General features: G+C 43.6%; 1 protein-coding gene across 1 annotated transcript in view; it reads left to right on the top strand.

Annotated features, from left to right (window-relative positions):
• The window catches only part of SATB2 (SATB homeobox 2), a 340,208-nt gene that overhangs the window by 229,536 nt on the left and 86,693 nt on the right, over nucleotides 1-23,979 (top strand). The window contains exon 10 of the mRNA XM_086958615.1: nucleotides 8,338-8,493. Coding sequence (XP_086814741.1) covers nucleotides 8,338-8,493 — 156 coding nt within the window. The remainder of the gene's footprint in view (nucleotides 1-8,337; nucleotides 8,494-23,979) is intronic.

Here is a 23,979-nt window from a genome sequence, read left to right as displayed (position 1 = left end):
CAAATACAATAACACCAATAGAGCATCAGATGTACTTATTTATTTTATTTCATAAGCCCACACAGCAAACATAATTCCTGTTCAGATAAATGCTTTATGTGTTCAGACACAAAATGCCACCAGATAAGGCCTCAAAAGTACTTTAAAAACCTTACATTCACATGCAGTCATTGTCCAAAGTCAGCAAAACAATAATAGCTCATTTGCAGTAAAGTTCTTTACACTTAAACAACGAAAGCCACACCAAAATGTCCTAAAAAAACTTGAATGTCTATAACGGACATAAGGACAGTGTATGTTTACAAGTATGGAGCAGAGCTCGGAACTAGCACCTTTCCACTTCACACAATAAATTAATGATGCAAAGAAATAAAAATGAAGTAACTTATTAAGAATCTATTCATACAGATATACGAAAAATATGTGAGCTCGCCACCCAGTTGCACCTTACATGCGCCTTGATCCACACCTGAAACGCTTCTAGTGCATTAGATCAGTGACAGGCACTTCAACTTGTCATGGCTGCTGTGCGACAGCATCATCACTTCTATGGATGCTTTGTACCTCCCAGCACTGGCATTCCATGCGCTCTGGCTCGCGCTAGGGAGTCTTTAGAAGAGTGCTTGCAGGAAGTCACTTTTCGACAAAGGGTTTCGGTCCACATACCAATGCACTGCTTGTGTTGTGACATTCCCCCCACCTTGTGATCGCCGAGCTCAGGCTCCCTAATTTGCAGCATTTACCTGGCTTATTATCCGAAGCGTTGCGCGCGATGAGAAAAGACAGGTTGATGTGTACGACACCTTGGCAAACACATGTTCGTTATCGTTGTAGACAGGGATGCTCTGCGCGCTAATGATCTGCGGCTGCCAGAGCGGCATCTCATTCACGCTCAAGTGATGGCATGTGGATAGTAGAAAGCTCTGTATTTGAAGGAATGTGTAAGGCATAAAGGGTGGATTTCAAGAAGACCCCTAACAACAGATTCTGGAAGAAGAGTTTGTGACTTGACCAAAACCTATGACCGTGAGCACAGTTTCTGCGTGGTTCTGTGGAATTGATGCACCGGGTTCTGGTGGAGGTCCCTCCAAGTAGATCGAAGCTTACTTTGGTCAAGGGATTCTGGTGAGAACTGGAAAGTAGCGTAATGCAGATTTCTCCGTAAAACCTTCAGATCACAGGTTCCATTTTCTCTGCTTGTGACTCATCCTTTGGCAATGGTGAGACTGCCAGTGAGTGTCCTTGAATTGGGTAACAGTAACACGTACTGTTCATGTAATTCAGGTTGTGTGGAATAGTAAGAGTTATATTTGTACGGTTCTGATGGATGTACGGAATGGAGTGGTCTTAAGGTTTTGCAGATTTCAAGATTCATGTGCCCTTTGGGCTGCTTTGAAGTGAGCACAACTCCAGATCAGACTGGACTATTCTGAGTGTAAAGAACTGACCCGTCCTAGAATCATGCTCTTGAAAAGATAGAACGGAGCCTGTTCCCGCTGAAACACCGAAGATATTGAAAGTCTAGAACTGTCCTCTGCCTGAATATCTCCTTCGAAATTATTTGCAACAGAACATGAAAAGAATTTCAAAAGGGGGATTGCTATTGCATTTCATGTTCAAATCCCTATCATAAATTACTGAAATTTCCTCATATTCGTAACATTTTAGGTATTTAACTATACTGAGTGCCTACAAAATCACACCCGTGTAATATCCTGCATGTAAGAGGGAGCCAGTCTATTGTATAGTCAAATTTGAGATGCAATCCTTGCTATATAAGTAATTGCATAGATGCATGCATTGTATATCTAAAGCAAACATACATATATCTACATCAACTTGTTGTCTATGAACGCAAAGGGATGAATGTTTTCTACAATAAGTGGGTTTACCTTTAAAGAATAATCCTTTTTCAACATTTATTTATTTGCATAGTATGATATAATGGGCAAATGTATGCACTTGATGTACAAAAAATTTGAAACTTGCTGACGACAGATATTGATTAAGAAGATGCGGACTCTTAAAGTGGTCATGTATATTTGGCAGTAATGAAGCTGAAATTCACCAGTTATTGCAGAATGCACACAATAACTTGCACTACCTGCATAATCTTTTCATGAATACTGTTTTTGTGTTTCTGTTCATTAGCAAATTGGTCTTTTGAGCATGTGTTGTGTGCGTTGATAACCATAATTGACAAATTGCAGTGGTTTTACCAGTTTGACCCACGACCAAAATTCCGTTTTTTATTGTGGCTTTTTCAGAGAATTTCATGGGGTGTTTTATGATATACTTAATTTACAACCCTCTACTCACACCGGGGGTTGGATGCACAGCCGTCGCTATGCACAGCTCCAGAACCAGCCCAAATAATATATCAAAGGCTGATAAGCACAGTGTTTGTCTCATATGCCCTACATGATGACTGTCCTCTGTTAATGCATGCCTCTCTAGCTCAGATGGAATACATAGATCATTACCAGAATATGGGAGGGTGAGAGATATTGGGATACCCCAAGGTGTCTATCTTTGGATAACTGAGAGACCATCACACCTCTGTCCAAAGTTTCTTCTCCTCAGGATGACCGAGTGCCATAGGACTTCAATTTCATCAACGATAGAATAAAATTGGTATATATTTTGTAACATAGTTTAGAATGATCTTATCATAAATTCCTAGTGTCCCTTTATCAACGTGCTTATTTATGTACAGTAACAATAACAATATACTTTCTCCCTGCCTGGGATTTCTAGGCCTGCGCTGGTCCCAGCACCAATAAGCACTATATTCTCAGAGTGGCTTTGCAATGTCGGCACCGGAAGCTGGGCATAGACTTTGTTTGACTAGCAGTTTGAGACCTGGGTGCATTATGCATAGACTTTGACAATGATCTACTTTACACCCAGGAGACTATTAAAAAACGAACCCAAATTACAGGTGACCTGCAAATATTTGGGCATCTCTTTTACCATGATAAATAGTTGCCTTCAGCCCACATTGATATTATTTGTCAGGCCCCCAAAATGGTTAGGCTAAAGCACCCCTCTTCACCTTCCCCACGTATTACCGCCTCATACCCAGTCACAAACTTTGCACTCACAAACAAAACACAATGTTTGTACATGTCCTCAGGATGGTAGAATAAAAGGATGACTGCAGTTTGCATTGCAGAAGCTAGCCTTTCTACGATATTTACAGCACTATGAGCATAATGTAAATTATATAGTAGTGTAAGAGAAAGTACTAAGGTATTTCAATAATTTCTATAGCAATATAGAGAAAATAGTTTCCATATTTACTCCTACATTTTAAAAACGAAAATATGACTGATCCCTTTCAACCTTGACTTTCTATCTATTCATCACAAAATAGAAAGGTATGTCATCCCCAGTTCTAAAAATTCTGAGGTTTAAAACATCCACATTGAGATTTCATAAATGAAATAAAGACTGAAGTAGTCGATGCACACCAACTCATCTAAAGGCCAAACTGACCTGAATTGAAGCATATGGACATGCAATCCACAAGAGTCAATCAAATATATTCTTAGGACAACAGGTCTTATGTATGTACAATTATACAAGTCCTACCAGAGTTCAAAGTGCAGGTTATTACTACAGTCCAGCGTGACTAACCTTAAACATTCCTGCACATTGCCTCACAGATTCAATGTTATAATCACAACCACGACTGTTAAGTATTAATATTACTCTTGTGTTCATTGAGTTTTCATCTGTCACCTGGCAACATGTAACTTGATGTTATAATACCATGGAGGGGTTCTGGTGGCATAAACAGAAGGGCAAGTGTCAAATGGAAGCCAAGATTTGAACATAGCACAGTAGTACATCTGTTACTCATTGTTGTTTAAAAAAAAATATTATATACATTTAAAAAGATCTGGTGACATGATAACACATAAAGCATGTGTACATTATTATTATAACATCCATAGGAGCTGGGTGTTGCAGCTAATAAACTCGGCATTGAAAGCCATCTTCCATAAGCCTTCTTTAGAGAAGCCATTGTTTTATTCTCTGGGTGTTCTCGTTCTTTCTTGAAACAATTGCTGAAGAGCCCACACACCACATCTCGTCTCCATTATGCAGAGCTAGAGATCCCGGTCACCTTGCACACACAGCACCTCTCTTTCATCCATAACATCCTTGAATGCAGGCTCACTGCATTCAGTGCTTCCCTGGCCGTTTATTCCTGTATTCTTTCTGTGTGTTTTTGTATTATCATTATCTGCTTTGTACAAGTCCACGCTGTTTCAGGGTGACCCATTGGGTGCCTGTGGGCGGGTTTCTCTGAATTCAGGGCTGTTGGGGCATATGCTCAGTAGATAAAATAAGTAACTTGATTGGGAGTTTGTGAATTCTTAATGGAGGCAAAGCAGACAAAATGCACTAGGTCACAGACAATTCTTGTGCTTCGAAACAGGGCTGGTTGTGTGGTGTGTACTGGAGCCCCCAGAAGTGAACAATAATACTTACAAAATGATGTGAAATTAAATGCAAGCAGTGGATATTGAAGGACAGGTGAGCAAATTGGCTGAGAAGACTTTACCTTTAAACATTCTCAAGGACAAGACTTTAATGATTCTCAAGGGCCCATGTTTTAGGGACCGAGTTTCTTTGCAGCACCTTTTGAATAGGCAATTCTTTCCTTGGCACCCCAGACTCCTGAACTCCTGGTGTGTCCCTGGGTGACCAGCAAAATTTCTGCTCTTGACATTATTTGATTGCATTTTAGATGCTTCATATAGCGCCAACATGCTACCTCTAGGCTGCTTCATAGCTATAAAGAACATGGTAAACACGCAGTAGTGCAACAAACAATAATGGAATTTGAAAAATACTGGCAGTTATAAGAAGTATAGGGAGAATCCAGCATAAAAGGATCAACGGTTGTGAGTAGGAATTTGATATGAGAACATACGTCCTTTGGTAATCAGAAGCCATCGCAGCTTTCCCGAGAATCACAAAAAGGGTTGGGATGTAAAGCCCACCCACGACCAGTTTCACAAATATTTTCCAGGTATTTGCACTAACACAGCTTGAGATAATGTGTATTTTTGCAGATGCTCAGAATCACAAACGAAATCTGCGTAACTATAAACAAAACGTGCTGGATGTCTGTCATTGGCTTTTCTCATATGCATGTTGCGCACAATCAAAGCCTGCACTTGGACAAGGCAGAAAATGTAAGGATCAGCTTTGTTCACAGACCCTTATTCTCGGTAGCCCATGTAATGCATGAGCGGTGGAGGGCCTGTCTATACTCCTTCCGTAATTTAGGGAGGAAAGTTTAAGAGTAAGCACTGATGTGTACTGTTACTTAAGGCCTATGCATGTCAGTGAGGTTTCATTAGTGGGTGGGAGTGTGGTGATATCAGCTGGCCTCCTTCACCATGTTCATGTGGTGCACGGGGTCAAGTGCATCGCAGCGCCTATTGGCATAGCAAGGATGTCACGGGTCCCAAAGCAAGCAAGTAGAATGTGTCTGTGTGTCCCCAGTAACATATTTAAATACATCCACAATTGAGGCGTAGGAGGTTTCTCACACCCTTGGGCCCTGGTGACACTGCGCCCGCTGCCTTATCTATAGCTACACTCCTGATTGAGTCTCAGACATGTACCTACCGTTTTGTTGTGCTTAGTTGGGTGGAAAAGAGTTGAATCTGCACTCAGTTCGCAGTCCTCGCCTGCCAGGCTTTATCCTGTCCCAAAATCCAAGTCTGGACTCTAAATCTGTGGCCAAAAAAAGCTGCTGGTTTCCAATAGGCATTTTACTTGCAAATGTTCAGCCTCATATTTGTGAGTGGTTCAGAATAATGTAGGTTTGTTGCAAGCCTCACTGCCCGAAATTGGTGGATTTTCTGCAGAAATGTTTGGTAACACCACTTTCGCCCATAATTCCCATTTCAATGGCGCATCCAATGATGGTAAATTGCATGCTCAGGATTACATAACTTGATCAAATCTGAAATATGAGTTCAGAAATGTGGTTTCCTGATACTACAATTTCGGTGGTAACCACTAGACCTCTGTCCAGCAGGATGTGTAAGATTTCACCCCGAGATATTCACTAACAGTGCCCCGAACATCAGGTTGGTCTTTCCCTGCTTCCTGGGCAGAGGGGGTGTTTTCGTCACGCTTACAGTGGGGTTAGGAGTATTGGAACGAAAAGGCTGCCTTTTGTCCTTCATTTGTCATGGAGGCTGACGTGAGGAAATCATTCAATTAACAGGAGCCTGGCAGAATACTTAAAATAACAATATGCGTTTAGGAAAATCAAAGCTGCGAGCGAGGGGGCTCCCGGAGCCGCTCTATCGAATGAAGCGGTGCCTTTTCATTTTCACTGATTTCCTCGGTGGGATGCGGTGACCGGCGCTTCCGGATCATGGCAATAACCGCTGCCGCCCGTGCGTACTCGGGTGACACGCGCCACGCGTTAATAGACATCGAGGAAAGCTCGAGGGACTGCATTAAAGTCAGTAATAATTTATTATTCAGGGACCTCCACCCATTTACTAGACTTATTTCATTCAAAATTGATTATTTCCGTTCAGCTTTACCTTTTGTGCGTGTGAAGATGATTTTAATAATATGGCGAGTAAAAGCAAATGTGAAAATTATCCAACGCAATGCGCTGTGGAAAAGTAATGCTCCCGATGATCGATCACTTATCACTCACATCTACCTTAATATAGGGTGGATGTGTTCTAGCCTCGTAATTAATTTAGAAGGCGTGGAATTGCAAAATATTGTACAGATTATTTTCTTCAAATATTCTATACCCAAAAAGAGGGATGATGTCACGGTTAAACCAACATTCAGAACGAAATTATGAATATTAGTCAAAGCTCCTGAACGAAGGCCCAGAGCTGAGGGGAAGGGGCCCGATGGTCAAAGTTTTGACTTGTTTCTTCCAGAAATAAATGCCCTGGTTTAATTCAAGCAAGTTGGTTTTCGTCAAGGTCACATGACCTACAGAGACAGAGTGAAAGAGGAAGGTGAAAGAATAGGTCATGGACACCTGAAGGTTGACAAGCCACTGTACGAATTGTATATAAGTAGTTTTGCTATATGCCAAGACATGTTTCCATGTTATGGAAGATAAGCGTGCACTCCAGTGGTGCGTGAAGTCTTTATTAGCAAATATAAAAAAATTGACAATTACGACCACCTCCATACATATTGACTATTAAGAGTTTTTTCACAAGACAAGTGCTTGCCTGCAGTACTTCAGAGGCTGCGCATGAGGCAAGGAAAGATGATCCCGGTTGAGATTGGAGTAGAGCTCAATTTTCAGATTATGTCATTGTACCAAATCAGAGACTGGAGGATCTACCGGGATCCTTTATAGATAACTGATGAGGTGCTGCCTCTTTTTAGTATTGTTGGCAGAGATATAGAAAGAAAGAATAAACACTCCTAAAGATAGCATATGATAGTATAGAAAGGACAAACAATATTAGCAAAAGTGATGATCATCAGTGACTTCTCAATTCATTAGTTTAGGTTTGATATGAACAGGATAAGGAACCCTGGTAGTGCCTTGTGTAAAACGAAGGAAGACAACACTGTCTGGTACCACCAAACCAACCCGGTTGTAGATGGCTTGAAAGGCATTAATTGTCAATAATGTCAAATGCTTTAGAAAATCTGATGAGTGCACAACACAAACCCTGCTAATGTCTGTTGTCTATCACCAGTTTTCTAAAAGTATCAATAACAGGATAGACTAGATCAGAGTAATCCAAGCAGAGCAGCAGTTTTCAGTGATGTAATGTAGGGCAAGAGAATAACTGCATAACTAAGAGGCCTAAAATGGGCAGCAGTTCATTGGCCAGTTTGTGGGTACATCTCAAGAATGACTAATTTGCTTCCGGTGAACGAGTTGAGTTGTCAGATTGATCCAGAGGTAGTGGCTGGAAAGATCACCCTGCAGTCTTGAAAGCTTTAAAGAATGCTTGGAAGATGAATGCATCTTTCTACTGTTAAATTTGTAGGTTGTATAAGCAAATAAATCCAGACTATGAGAGGTCCACATTGTAATCCCATCTCTTTCAGTAAACATACTCAGGAACATAAGCAAAATAGGTGAACCAGACCTGATTGGATCACCTCCTATTGCTTGTACGGTGGAAGTCCTACAACTTTGGCATCTTCTGACACCTATTATATAATGAGCAAGAAGTTCCCCACGTTGGTGACCATAGTTTCATTTTGGCTCTGGGCAACGGGGAATTCTATAGTATTTTCTGTGGATACGTCTGTGATGGACATCAACACTATTTTTTACATTTGCCTTTTTTTCCTTTGTAGCCTAAAACCTCAACGCCAACAGCTGAACTGCCCATCAAGGTGGAAGGGGGCAATCTGAACATCACATCTGCTATTTATGATGAGATACAGCAGGAGATGAAGCGGGCCAAGGTGTCCCAAGCACTGTTTGCCAAAGTGGCTGCTAACAAAAGCCAGGTGAGTGTGATTCAGTAGCTAACATCAATCCTTTGGCAAGAAAAGTTGTGATGTCATCACATGGAAGAAGGGGCTGGTACCTAAGAAGGCACAATCTGTAATGACAGTCAAATCTATTATCTGAACTTTTGTTGAGGAAAGACAGGAGTGGATTGGAGGCTGTCCCAGCGATTAATTCTCTTCTATCACAAGGGAGCGGTGAACGTGTAAACCCATGAAAATCAGCAGGATGACGTTTTTTGGGGCCATGTGTATCATGAGGGTTGGGTGTTGCAGACCCAGATGAGATGTGGTTTGCAGCTTAAAAGTAGAATGTTGAGGGTTGTTTATCTTAAGGCTCGTCTGAAGGGAGTGCGTGTAGCTGAGTGTTCTGCACATAGTGTTTGAAGATCACTCTCTGCTCAGCCATAAAATCTATCTCTTATGTAGTGTTCCTGGCTGGAGTCTTCCAGTCCAGAGAAGAGTAATGCCATCAATTTCTTACATTGTATCAAGGGTGCAGTACCTTGAATGGACCGGAGAAAGGTCAGCTGTCTGAGTGGTGGAATTTATTCCGACATTTTGGGAAGTGACCATCAGCTGCACAAGCTGGGCATTGGGACTGTGTTTAATTGTCTTGTTTGTTGAATTGAATTCAACATGTGAGGAGCAATGAATCTATAATCTGCCTAAAGAGAGGATTTTTATGCCTGTTTATGGACTAATATCCTCCCAGGGTATATCAGCTTGCACTCCGGAAGGAGGATTTGATGTATCCAACTCTTTGAAGAAAAAGCATGGGCACTTAAGGGGAATGCAGTGTTGAAGTGTCAGGGAGTTCTAGGACGGCCAATAATGAGCGAGTTTCGGTAGAGCAGTCAGAAGGGAACAGAGGCCTCCGCGACAGTTGGAAATCCCAGTCCTTTTCAGTTTTTTCAGTTTCTTAAGTGTGCCACAAAACGACCAGTCACTTTTGTGTTGTGGCGCCAAAGTTAAGCCACTCACCAGCCAAAGAATAGTATCACGAGCCAAAGAAGGGTACCTTAAACTCTTCAGCATACACATACAACCAAACACCATGTGGCACTGGGCACAACCTAGAGGGACGTATACCTGCTAAATACACGAAGTCTTTGCATGCATACTCTCAGTTTGGCGACTCAGAACATCGAAAGACTTTCCACTCTGTAATTGATGACATATGTGGAAAATCTAGCATAAATCTAAGATGAAAAAAACACTGCAAATAATATCATAAAAGTATCCTATTTTCGTCCTCCTAAAACAGGTAAAAACCTCAAAACTTTAATGGACGCGTTAATTAGGAGTTTAGCAAAGGTTGCTATTGACACTTTCGGCACCAAGAGGCCTTAGTACCTAGCTGGCTAGTAAAATGTGTATTCTGAATAAGGAATTTCCTACTAATGATGTTATATGAGCCTATGCCATTTCAAGCCTCGTAACAAAATAGGTACTGTGATGCACTGCCTAGAAACGTCAAGCCCTCGAGGATGCTCACTTTATTGCTGCTCTTTTTGTGTTCTGGCAGGTGGTCTGTTACCTTCATTCCCTTCACTCACTGGTTGTTTGAAGTGTACTTCACACTTGTATCAACCCGCTGGTGTATTGCAGTTTTAAATGTTGAGCAAGTGATTGGCAAAACTAAGTAGTCCATCTCCAGGATAACAGCTGGGAAATCCATGGCTCCTAAATATGGTGCAGTCGCTGTCAGTAGTTGTCAAGCACCTCCAGATATGTGCTGTGCCACTGCCGTGTTTTTCCAAGAAGCAGAAAGTGACACCGGTGATAAGCCACCTGTCACTATACACCCTGACAATGCCAGCTATATACAGTTTTATGGACAAATGGCAGCCAGCTTAGAATGGAGTTTTTGAAGGAAGATATTGAAAGCCTCATTCTAAGATAGCTGCCAAGTATCCATACATTGTAGCGAGCTCTCAGTGACAGGGCGCCAGGGTGCCTGGGTGCACTGAGGAAACTTGCCCGGGCGTGGAGAGGCTTCTGCCTTCCTCTGAATCCAATGCTTGCAGACCAGTGCATGCTTTCTTATGCTTGATGTGATCCCAGTTCCATTTGACGTTGCTTGCATTACATAAGCAAAATGTGGCAGAAGGTGGGAGCAGGAGGTTCTGGGAGCTTGGCCATGTGTATCTGCTCACTCCACCTCTGAAGCTTTGCGACCCACTTTGACTCCCCCAAACACAGAACTGCATGGATTTTGATGGTGCACACATTGCCTTTGCACATGGTGGGGGCATAGACCTATACCACATTCATACACACTGGCTCACTCGGTGGGTTGCTGACAAGTGTAAAGACAATAGCTCTGGCTTTCTGGGGCTAAAACATGAAAACATACTGTCACTTGCTATTTGCATGTGTTATTACATGTTAACTTTGCCATTTGCACAAGTTCCATCACATGGCTCTCTGCACTGGCTTTCTGTCGAGAGGAAAGGCATTGGGTTTCATGCACAAGTCCTTTGGCGAACAAGATGATTAATTTCTAGCCAACAATTTCACATGCTGATCACTGTAGCATCTGCGCAGGTCGCGCTGCTGGCGTGCTGCGTTATTTACATTTTTAAGCTCACCTTTTGTGTATTTTGGTTATTTTCAGTTCGATTCTTCCCTGATTTTAATTCGCTCTCTGTGTCTGGGCTGCCCCCTTACTCCCACTTAATTCTGGAATTTGCACCGCCATTTGGCGGGTCCGGGTCCCTGGGGCTGGAATCGTGGGCGCCATCTTGGCTTGGGGTAAGTGTTTGGAGCGCGGGCGCCATTTTGGAGCGTCCTGACGCTCGAGGTGTCTAGGGAGGCGCCTATTTAAGGCGTTATTCGTGCGCTCTCTGCCCTGATCACTGTAGCATCTGCGCAGGTCGCGCTGCTGGCGTGCTGCGTTATTTACATTTTTAAGCTCACCTTTTGTGTATTTTGGTTATTTTCAGTTCGATTCTTCCCTGATTTTAATTCGCTCTCTGTGTCTGGGCTGCCCCCTTACTCCCACTTAATTCTGGAATTTGCACCGCCATTTGGCGGGTCCGGGTCCCTGGGGCTGGAATCGTGGGCGCCATCTTGGCTTGGGGTAAGTGTTTGGAGCGCGGGCGCCATTTTGGAGCGTCCTGACGCTCGAGGTGTCTAGGGAGGCGCCTATTTAAGGCGTTATTCGTGCGCTCTCTGCCCTGATCACTGTAGCATCTGCGCAGGTCGCGCTGCTGGCGTGCTGCGTTATTTACATTTTTAAGCTCACCTTTTGTGTATTTTGGTTATTTTCAGTTCGATTCTTCCCTGATTTTAATTCGCTCTCTGTGTCTGGGCTGCCCCCTTACTCCCACTTAATGCTGGAATTTGCACCGCCATTTGGCGGGTCCGGGTCCCTGGGGCTGGAATCGTGGGCGCCATCTTGGCTTGGGGTAAGTGTTTGGAGCGCGGGCGCCATTTTGGAGCGTCCTGACGCTCGAGGTGTCTAGGGAGGCGCCTATTTAAGGGGTTATTCGTGCGCTCTCTGCCCTGATCACTGTAGCATCTGCGCAGGTCGCGCTGCTGGCGTGCTGCGTTATTTACATTTTTAAGCTCACCTTTTGTGTATTTTGGTTATTTTCAGTTCGATTCTTCCCTGATTTTAATTCGCTCTCTGTGTCTGGGCTGCCCCCTTACTCCCACTTAATTCTGGAATTTGCACCGCCATTTGGCGGGTCCGGGTCCCTGGGGCTGGAATCGTGGGCGCCATCTTGGCTTGGGGTAAGTGTTTGGAGCGCGGGCGCCATTTTGGAGCGTCCTGACGCTCGAGGTGTCTAGGGAGGCGCCTATTTAAGGCGTTATTCGTGCGCTCTCTGCCCTGATCACTGTAGCATCTGCGCAGGTCGCGCTGCTTGCGTGCTGCGTTATTTACATTTTTAAGCTCACCTTTTGTGTATTTTGGTTATTTTCAGTTCGATTCTTCCCTGATTTTAATTCGCTCTCTGTGTCTGGGCTGCCCCCTTACTCCCACTTAATTCTGGAATTTGCACCGCCATTTGGCGGGTCCGGGTCCCTGGGGCTGGAATCGTGGGCGTCATCTTGGCTTGGGGTAAGTGTTTGGAGCGCGGGCGCCATTTTGGAGCGTCCTGACGCTCGAGGTGTCTAGGGAGGCGCCTATTTAAGGCGTTATTCGTGCGCTCTCTGCCCTGATCACTGTAGCATCTGCGCAGGTCGCGCTGCTGGCGTGCTGCGTTATTTACATTTTTAAGCTCACCTTTTGTGTATTTTGGTTATTTTCTGTTCGATTCTTCCCTGATTTTAATTCGCTCTCTGTGTCTGGGCTGCCCCCTTACTCCCACTTAATTCTGGAATTTGCACCGCCATTTGGCGGGTCCGGGTCCCTGGGGCTGGAATCGTGGGCGCCATCTTGGCTTGGGGTAAGTGTTTGGAGCGCGGGCGCCATTTTGGAGCGTCCTGACGCTCGAGGTGTCTAGGGAGGCGCCTATTTAAGGCATTATTCGTGCGCTCTCTGCCCTGATCACTGTAGCATCTGCGCAGGTCGCGCTGCTGGCGTGCTGCGTTATTTACATTTTTAAGCTCACCTTTTGTGTATTTTGGTTATTTTCAGTTCGATTCTTCCCTGATTTTAATTTGCTCTCTGTGTCTGGGCTGCCCCCTTACTCCCACTTAATTCTGGAATTTGCACCGCCATTTGGCGGGTCCGGGTCCCTGGGGCTGGAATCGTGGGCGCCATCTTGGCTTGGGGTAAGTGTTTGGAGCGCGGGCGCCATTTTGGAGCGTCCTGACGCTCGAGGTGTCTAGGGAGGCGCCTATTTAAAGCTGCCCTCTCCCGCGCAGCGGGAACGCGCAGTGGGACGCCGTCGCTTAGCCGGAGTCGTGCCAGAGTCCTGCCCGTCTGCGCTCGTCCGCGTCGAGGTAGCGGGTGCGGGCTATGGACTCTGGATCCCTCCCTTATTAGCAGCCTGTGTACCATGGCGGCGCTCAGGTACGATCGCGCGGCTCTCTTCTCCATAAGAGATAGTCTTCGGGTTTGTAATCATGACCCTCTACCCCCTCTTTCAGGACCTTATGAGTGTACCTGCGGTTATTTCTCTCTGACCTCTCCCATTGGAGTCCGTCCAGTTATCAGGACTGTTCGTGGTACCCATACGGAATGGTCCGGACAAGCTCTTAACATATGGAGTTTGAATGTTAGATCTTTGGTCAAACACCATCAGTCACTACGGGATATGATTGACGTGGACCTTCCCGATATCATCTTCCTGACCGAAACTTGGTTACAGGATGCGGACACTGCCATCATTAACCTGGCTTTCCCCTCTACCTATACGGTGTCTATCTTAAACCGCTCGACGAGGGGAGGTGGCATAGCCATGGCGACGAAATCTTGTTTCCCGGTTGAGTGGAAGGCCTTGGACCTCCCTATGTGTGAAAGCGCATCGTTTAAGGTAAAGGTCAGTCATCAATTCACCTTCAGCGGTGTGCTTATCTATCGTCCACCTGGGAATGACACCGCCTTCAAGGCTGCCCTTGTGGATGTAGTCAGTTCTTTGACCGCAACATGCTCTAATTTCAATATAGTAGGTGACCTAAATATACATCTGGATCAGTCGTCATCTCCTTCCATCAGCTCCTTGCTGGCGGACTTAGAAGCGTTGCAACTTGACCAACTGGTCACCTCCCCCACCCACACAGGAGGACACATATTGGACCCTTTTTTTACCACCTTAGCTCGGGCTAGATCAGCTGACCCGATGGTGGTGGGCTGGACTGACCATCTACTGGTTAAAGTGTCATGTCCCCTTGACACCCCACAATTGAAACCTGCAGGTAAACAGAGTTTAAAGCGAAATTGGCGTAAACTTAAGCTGGAGGAGTTTGTCAGGTTATTGGAGGCACAACCCCTAGGCAAACTGCAGAATGTAGAACAGGGCTATGAACAATTCTGCAACTGGGTTCTTACTGCCCTCGACTCTCTCATACCGTTGCGTTGGGCAAAATGTCATGCGAAAAATCGCAGCCCTTGGTATAATGAGACTCTTGCTGAGCTTAAGAGAACCTGCCGGCAAGCTGAGAGGGCCTGGAGAAAAGCTTTTGATCCCACGTTAAAATCGCTGTACTTTGCCCAGCTTAAGTCCTACCACAGAGCTATTTGCCAAACCCGGGCCGCATATTACGCAGCTGAGTTTTCCAACAGCCCCAACCCCTCTAAGTTGATCTTCAAGGTACTTAAAGACCTGATGGGGAAACGGGCTACCTCGCAAGAAATCTGAACGGACTCGCACTGTGAAAGCCTGGCATCCTTTTTCGTGGAGAAAGTACAGAAAATCTACCGAGGATTCGCACCAGCTGCCCCCGGGGATGCTCCTAGCGAAGTAGAGGTCCTGGTGTCTGAAACCCTGTCAACCCTGCCGACTATGTCCAATGAGGTATTCGACACTTTGAGCCTCAAAATTAAATCCGGCTCTCCCTCAGACCCTCTGAAGCCGGAGTTTTTCGCCTCTCTCCCGCCTCTCTGTCGTGAGCCCATTCTGGAGCTGATCAATCTCTCCCTCATTGAGGGCGTGGTTCCGTTATCCTGGAAGCAGGCTGTGGTCAAGCCCATCTTGAAGAAACCTAATGCTGACCCCTTGCTCCCGGAGAATTATCGGCCCATCTCCCTCCTGCCTTGGACTGCCAAGGTCACGGAGGCACACGTGAATACCATTCTGTCTGCCCACCTCTCGCGTAACAACATCTTAGACGAGAGTCAAAATGGGTTTCGTGCTCAACATAGCACTGAAACGGCTCTGCTCTTTATGATCGAGCATTTGCGGTCAGTGCTAGATGCGGGGCAGACCGCGGCGCTCCTATTGTTAGACCTGAGCGCCGCGTTTGACACGGTGTCTCATGACATTTTGCTGCGGCGTCTGGAGGAAGTGGGGATTGTCGGGAAGGCTCTTAAGTGGTTCCGCTCATTCCTCTCGGACCGGTTTTTTAAAGTAGCCATTCCACCTGGCCAGTCCTCGTACCATTCTCTGGAACTGGGAGTCCCTCAGGGCTCTGCTCTCAGCCCCACATTATTCAACTTGTATGTGAAACCGCTGGCTGCCGTCGTCAGGCAATATGGCCTTACGATGACATCGTATGCCGATGACACGCAGCTGGCGGTGACACTCAGTGGGGACCCTGAGGTGACTGCGCCCAGATTCCGGGCAGGACTGATAGCTGTGGCTAGCTGGATGCGTAACAACTGCTTACAGCTTAATGCCAAGAAAACCGAGGTCCTGATTGTGGGGAAGCAGGCGGAACTCTGGGGAGACCAGTGGTGGCCTCTCGAACTGGGGGCGATGCCCATTCCAGTGGACGAAGTCAAAAATCTGGGGGTAAGGCTGGATTCTAACCTTTCCTTTACCAGCCATACAAAGAAGACAGCAGCCACTTGCTATGGCATTCTGCGAGGGCTCAGACCAGTCCTCAAATTTTTCGACCCTCCCACACGTCAACTGGTGGTTCAGGCCTCTATCCTTTCACGGATAGACTACGGGAGTGCCTTGCTCCTTGGAGTCAACCAGGCTGAGGCGACTAGGCTTCAGAGGGTGCAGAACGCTGCTGCACGGGCCATTGTAGGCCTCCCGAGACGATGTTCTATCTCTCCTGTCTTGGCCTCTCTGCACTGGCTTCCGGTCAGACAGAGAATCAAATTCAAGGCTCTCTGTCTGACATTCAAGATCTTAAAGCTTTCTTCTCCCCCGGCCTTGACAGGCCTTATTTCATCTTATGTCCCCACGCGATCCCTCAGATCCGAAGCCCAGTATCTGGCGAACAAGCCTAGGTTCAGGCTTAGCAGGATGGGAGGACGTTCCTTCCGTGTGCTGGCGGCGGATCTATGGAATTCCCTTCCTGTTCACATTCGCGCCCTCAACAGCCTGACCCTCTTCAGAAGGGCCATCAAAACCCACCTGTTCATCTCTGTTAGCTAATATCCCCTTTTTTTCAGCTCTGATGTGTTGTGTTGTTGCATATGATCAGGCGCCAGGATGCCCCTTCGCTGGGGCAGCTGTTGCGCCTAATAAATGTTATTAACATAACATAACATAACATGCTACTTTCCACTCAGCTTTCATTGACTAAGAAATGAGTGGCTCCATCCAGATAATGCCAGGGTATGCGACAATACACAAATGTGGCTGTTTTGTATGCAGTACCAGATGCTACACGTTTTACAATACACAAAGGTGTCTGTTCCTTATTCAGTACTAGCTGCTATACTTTCCAGAATCCACAAAGGTGGCTGCTCTGTATTCAGTCCTAGATGCTAAGCTTTCCAGAATAAACACATTTGGCTGCTCTGTGTTCAGTACTCAATGCTACACTTTAATGCAGCTATTTATGAGACATTTGCGTACATTTGAACCTTCTAAAATCCTCTGGCTGTCTAGCCAGTAAGCAGTCCGAACAAGACGTTTTGCTATGTATTTTCATTGTAACATTGTTTTTCACATGCACAAACTACTTATCCCTTATAGCTGATCTCTGATTTCAACAGCAGCAAGAGGCAAATTTCTGGAAACTGTGGCCTTTAATCAGTAATGTAATATAACAAAAAAATATTTAAATCTCAAAGAGATGTATAGATCCTTGTCTCACTAGAAGTGGCCTCTTCGATTGCCTTTCATTTTTCTTGAAATGAAGAAAACAAAACAGCCCCTATGTTATTAAAGTTCAGTGAAACAAAATATGTCACAGCAAGGGGATAAACTATACCAGCGTACACTAAACCGTCTAAACATGATGGAAAGTCCAACCCTCTGGGATAAAACCCTTCACTGTAATGTAAAACTGAAAAGAAACATTCTCTGTGATCATCTGAATACTACACCGTCTCCTGCATTCGTGTAACAAGGGATTTCCCTTTATAATGAAGCCTGAAAATATTTACTGAGAAACCCCAACGATTTAGTGTTGGTTATTCTGAACAGAAGCTGAAAATAAGATCATAATTGAAAGACTTTGGTCCACTACACTCTCTCTGTTTGCAAACCACTATGTACAAATTGCACAACAACTGGTTTGTAAACGGGGATGCAATGTTGTGATGTGAACAATGTACTTAGAGTCCACATCGCAGTTGAATCAATCACATGGGGGTTGTGAAATGACCTGTCAAATGGTCAAATGGATATTAACTAGGCAGGTTACTATTTGTGGGCCACTTTGATTGGCTTCAAATGCAAGGGTGGTAGTCTGCAAGAAACCATACACCGCCATGCCTGCATTTGCCTTCCCAATCGGGAAACGTGTTCAAGCCGGACTCCATTCAAGGAACACAGTTATTTAAAAATATTTCTCATTTGGAAAGATATCGGGGATCAGGCAGTGTCTGCTTCTCCAGTGCCACCCCAAACGATGCTTGAAGGGGAAGATGACCTCAAGGGACAACATGCAGACGCCACCCACATTGAGGTGTTGCTGTCTCATCAGTGGTTTGTGACTGCAATTGTGGTTGCCAATCATTGATGTCTGTGACTTAGTAGGAGATGCTTAGTTCATGCTCCTCCTAATTATGATTTATTATTTCGGGCAAACCCTTTTTGTGAGTCATTTTGCACCATACAGAAGTAGTTGTATTGATTTAAAACACTTTTGTGGTCCCAAAACCTGCGATGCAGGGTTTGTGATATCAAAAGGGTTTAGTACATCAGGGCTATTGCCTCATCAAGCATTACATTGTTAAGCACGATTTCAGACACTTGTTGAGGCATAATGTGCCATTTTTCTGACTAAACGTATATACTTTTACATTTTTATTATATTGTTAATGCCCAGTGATATTTGAAGTGTTCTATAATTGATCTTAATGCTACTATCTTTGCAACAAACAGGCTGGTCAGTGGTTTTGTTTTTAAAGTTCTCAGTGTTTTAATAATTTGTAAACCAAGGTGGACCAGTCATCACACGGTTTATAATCTATGGCATAAAGCAGCCACTTGTCACATATTATGAGAATATTGTCATATTATAAGTATATTGCAAGTCACCAAAGTCTTCCATGACCTGAAGGAGCAAGGCTTAAAGCAGATATCCTTTACAAAGCTACTGTAGTCCAAAGTGGTTTGCAATGTCTTTATCCTGGTGATCGAGGAAATGTATTCCTTTTAGTACCTGGTACCTGGTAACATAAGCATCTTTCCTTAAGCTCTCTTTTGAAATCTTGTTCTTAAGCAGCTTATGAAACAGATAGTATTTTGTAGGTGTATCGAATATGTGTGAATCTGTTTTGTAAAAATAAACATGCAGAAATAAAACTTGCTACTGTCTGAAAAATATATTTGAAGTAACTAAACATATCACATTTAAAAGTAGCCCAGACAGAAGATTTGGAAAAATGCAGATAGAATCCTGCTTTCATGTAATGAACTCCAGCAGTTAAATGAAAAACAAAACATAGTGCACGAATCTCTCATCAGCCAATGATCGTAATCTCTAAGGGTAAAGTTGTCTAAAGGAAATAGTGGGACATCTACTTCCCTCTTTTGCTGCTTTAACTTGCAATTCTAAATCGGCTCAGTGACCTACCGTTCACACTGCCTGCTGGCTCTAACAGGGCACATGCAACATCACTCAACTGTAATAATTTATTACAACAGAGTAGCTATCTCACTATCTTATCACCGTTGAGTAGTAATGTCACGACTAGACTTTAATAAGAGCATATGATAGGACTTCATACCGTTATTATACGTTTAATTGTATTATATTTCCATTCCTGAATCACACACGCACAATGTCCTGAGTGGAAAGAGTGTGGTTAAGATCAACGTTTTGAAATGAGTCAAGGGTCTTTCAATGTGATATGGTGAACTTGGCTCGCTCAAATCGTTAACACAAATGACACACAGAGTGCATATGTTCTCACTTTCTCAGAATGAGATGTGAAAGACTAATGGTTTCTCTTGCTGACACTCATGATCTTTCTTTTAAGCGTTAGTTACCCAACTGAGGTTTACGATTTTCATTGAAATTACACTGACTTCCCTTGACTTCTTTATTTGAGATACACCTTCCATTTTTTTCTTGGAGGTGGCGCATGTCGCGCCATATAAGTCCAGTTACTCAGGAACATTTCATCCCTTTTTCCAGATGGGAAGCATATTTTCTTGTTCCTGAACAGTGATAGACTCTGATGTAGTTTGTGAACGTTACTCTTCCTTGCTCTTAAATGAAATATGATCAATTCATCATATTCCATGGCACAGAATTGCCTTTTCAGTCAATACTGTGTGTTTCCTATTCTCTCCTGACTCAGAATTGACTTCTTACTTCACATTTCCTTCTTTCCTTTGGGTCAGAATTAAGAGACACCTTCTGCTGTCCTTAGACCCCATTCCTAAAATTGAATGCGAGTTACTCTCCCATTTTTTTATTTCTGACTTCTTTTCCTGATGTCATGTAAAAGGCATACTTTATAGTGGTAGTGATCCCTACAATGGTGGGGAGCACATAGTGTTGTATAAATACCCCTCACACACCAACAGGCCCTTTGGTGTCAAGCTTCGTCATCGGGGTCTTCGCACCCCTCTACGGGATGCGGCGTGCTACGACTCATGGCTACGTAGGAGCACTGAAAGTGGACTATGTGTTGATGTGTGTGAAGGAAATAAATGTGAGTGGTGAGGTGAAAGACAGTGATAGTTAAAAGATACCTGGCTCGTAGGAGAAAAAATAATAAAAACTTTTTATTAAGCCCTCGGCTGGTATCGTTAAAAAAGTGCAGGGTGAGGTTGTTTGTACTAATTAGGGTACATCAACCTCTAAAGGGAAAGAGTATTTCCTAAACTATATTTCAGCTATTGCAGATGAGGGCTCTAAAGATTTTCCTTTGGCTAGTAAGAAGAAGAATATTCTCTTACATAATCTGGGACCAGAAAGGTTACAGGTTTTCAACCAACTGGTAAACCCTCAGATCTGTTATTAGTCAAGATGTGTTTTTAGAACCATAAAAAGACCTTGAAGACGATTACAAGCCTGCTGTTAGTGCTGCGATAAATAGGTTTAATTTTTTTCAGAGGAAGCAGAGCAAATCAGAACCAATTGAAGACTATGTGTCAGCACTCAAAAGTTAGCAATTTCTGGTAGGTTTGGTGTGCTGCACGTTGAGTTGTTCCATGATCAGATCATCATTTACACCAATAATTAAAACTTACAGCAAAGATTATGGGTAAATGGTGATTCTGCTTTAAAAGAGATAATTGCTTTTGCAAAAAAAAGCACTTTACAAGAGATGTGCCAAAGCTGCCACCAATGCATCCTCGGCATTCAACTGTAAAGAGAAAGATAGTGCGTCTGTTTGTAAAATATCCAATCCGTGATTTAATAACGGGTAGGAAGTTGATAGTGCTAAAAGGAAGATATGGGGAACTTTTTGTGATAAGAATTTGAGTTGTTTCAGGTGTGGCAGCAAAGACCATCTCGCAAAAGATAAGAGTTGTCCTACATTCAGGTCAAAATGTTTGTTCGGTGGGATTGTGGGACAATATGCAAAGGTGTGCAGGAAGAATAGCAGGATAGTGCATAGTGTAAGACTGATCTCAGAAAGGTCAGACTCTGATCACTCCGATGAAGACAATGACATTGAGGCTGAGGATGTATTGTGTGTGGGTTGTCCTGTACTAAATTTGGATATGTTTGCAAATGACTATGGGGGTGTCAACATTGCTATTGTGGCTTATTCGGGGTTGCCCTATACTATTGTGAACAAGAGGGTGTGGAAGGAAAAATGTGTCCCAGCTTTGCCTGACCAGTTGATAGAAACTGATATGCATCTTGTTACATTCATTGGAAGGAGGATTCCTTTGTTGATGTACAGAATATTGACTTCTAAATTTAAAGGCAGGCATACTTTGAGCAAATTGTATGTCGCTAATGTTGGACCCTCCACTCTGGGATGGCCTTGAATATCATGTTGAATCTGCATGGTGCTAAGCAAGTACTCTTTTTAGAGGAGTCTGAGAAAGTACTCTTACGGAAGTTGAATGAAGATTTCCCTGAAGTGTTCTCAAGTAGGGTTGGCAAATCAAGGAATTTTGTACCCAAAATTGTGTTAAAACAGGGTGCGGTTCCAGAGTGTCGTAAAGTGAGGAACATACAGTTAAGTATTAGGGATGTGGTTGCTGGTGAATTGGAAACGTTGCAAAGTAGAGGTATTATTGAACTGATTGAAAGTGCTGAGTGGCTTGCACCCTTAGTGTTAGCCAGGAAAGTGAATGGTAAGATTAGGCTGCATATAGATCTTAGAGATCTTATCAAAAATATTGTTGTGGACTAATTTCCAGTGCACAGCACAATGTGGATTCTAGATTACATTTAAAGAGGCAGTAACTACTAGTTTAGGAATAATTGTTGTGCTTCCAGCAAAGTTAAAACGTTTTGTGGTAAGTTAATAGTGGTCTTCATTTATTTTACAACTTTATCATAGCTACGTAATGTAATACCAAGGCAGCAGTGAGACATTTTGTAATAATTTTACAATGTTATACATAACTATGCTGTTTATTGCACTACTTAAGAGTTATGTCCTTCTTTAAGATATGAGTTGACATTTTACGTACTGATCCTTATATTTGTCTTTTTTGTTGTGTAAAGGGGAGGGGTGTGGTGTTGGGTATCCTATGGTTACAAAGTGTTTACTGTGACACAATGTAACATAGTTATAGTTCCCCTAGGTGGGGGCAGTTGGTGGGGGACTCCATGCTGTAATGGCCTGTACTTTTTCTTCTCCTTACTACCAAATAAACATTATCTTTACCTGTTACTTGGAGTCTTATTTCCAACAGTAGTGAAAGACTCCAAAAGATTTCTGGGATGACATGGGGTGGGCAGTAAGGAGGTTAAAATAGTTTGTCTCACTTGCATTCTTCCATTGTTCAGCTGCACCGTGAAACGGTGGTAGATAATGTGTCAGTTCTCAGTCATGAATCTGGGAACACAGCTTCTACGATTCCAACTGACGTCCACTAAAAAAAAATAGGCCTTCCTACAGTTTGCCAAAGCCAAGTTATGAGAGGAAGAAAGCAGTGCCAACCTGTCCAGGGGCAAGGCAGCCCTATAAGGGAGGTCAGGACGATGAATGTGTTCAGAGCAGGTTTTAAACGTTAGATCCATCATTTCAATGCAATATCTCCCTTCACTTTCTGCAGACTGTAAATGTAGTTGTAGGCATATAGAAGTCATATAAGGACCAGTAAATCAGCCAGAGAGCTAATTTTCTACCTACTGCTGACACACAGCACTATGTGATCTCCACTGCATGCTTGGTACTATTGACCTCTGTTTGTCTTAAAGGTGTTTTTATTACTTTTAATGTTTTCACTAGAAATGTTTGCTTGATAAACAGTGTTGCCAAGTCTGACCTTTACATGTCCTAGCTGTACTCTTGCAAGCAGAGTGTTGTCAGCCATTTGGCTGTCCAACTTTTCCTAATACTCCTGCACTGTGTTTGCTGACAGCGAGTCAGTGGCTCAGTAGTTGTGCATTAAAGTGGGGATTTTTGCCACCTACTGACTTTTGTGTATCATTCTGACACTTTTTCAAGAAGTCTATAATGTCATTAATGTGTCAGTTGAATAATGTAGGAGCCACCAAGTACCCCTGCCTTTCACCTCTTGCTGTAGGGATTCGTTCAGTGAGCTCCCCATGTGTCCCCACCTTACTTGTACTTAAATCCCACAATGAAGGTGTATTAAGATATTTAAGAGCAATTTGGTCAAGCCTAGGTTCTCAGGACATCCAGAAAATAATTTTCTAGGTACATGTCTACTAAGACAGTATAGAGATTGTCTTTCCTGAAAGAGATATACTTCCAGCACAAGGTGTGGAAGCTGAGTACCTGAACAATTGTCCTTTTTTTTCTAAATCCAACTTGTAGATTAGTATGGATGTGATTGTCATCCATCCATTCCTGCATTTTCAGTAAGAATACTTGACATGTAGAGCTCCACATAAGCAATATACTATAGTGGGGATTTGGGTCATTTCCTCCCTGAAATGAAAACAAAAACGCCAAATGACATTGATGTATGTATGAAAAAATGAAGATATCTGCAGGAATCCTGCATGACCAGAAACTTTAGACCATTAATTTGGCCTCAAAGTCTCACTGTGCTAAAGTGCTAAATGGTGTTCCATCCTATCTGCGCTTCAGTGTTTGTGAGAAATGTGATGTTTTCTGTGGCCTTTAGAAAACCAGTGTCTAGTTACAGCAGAAAACCTGATGGTACCTGAAACAATGCTTAACTTAAACGATTTGCTAACTATTCTAAATGATGTATATTTGTGGGTCTTGTCGGAAAGAAAAGCTGTTTGTTGTTGATGGACTGCTGTGGACAATGCCAATACTTACAGTGGGTTTTGGAGCAACCCATTGCTTAACATCGTTTGGCTTTGTTGTCAATCTCGTTTGCTTGCTTCTTATTGAATTGATTTCCATCCTCTGCTTACGTTTATTCCTCACTTGGACCATACCTG

The sequence above is a fragment of the Lissotriton vulgaris genome, chromosome 2_1, assembly GCF_964263255.1.
Source record: "Lissotriton vulgaris chromosome 2_1, aLisVul1.2, whole genome shotgun sequence".
Taxonomy (NCBI): Eukaryota; Metazoa; Chordata; class Amphibia; order Caudata; family Salamandridae; genus Lissotriton; species Lissotriton vulgaris.
The sequence above is the reverse complement of the archived record's forward strand: the minus strand, read 5'-3'. Positions and strand labels throughout refer to the sequence as shown.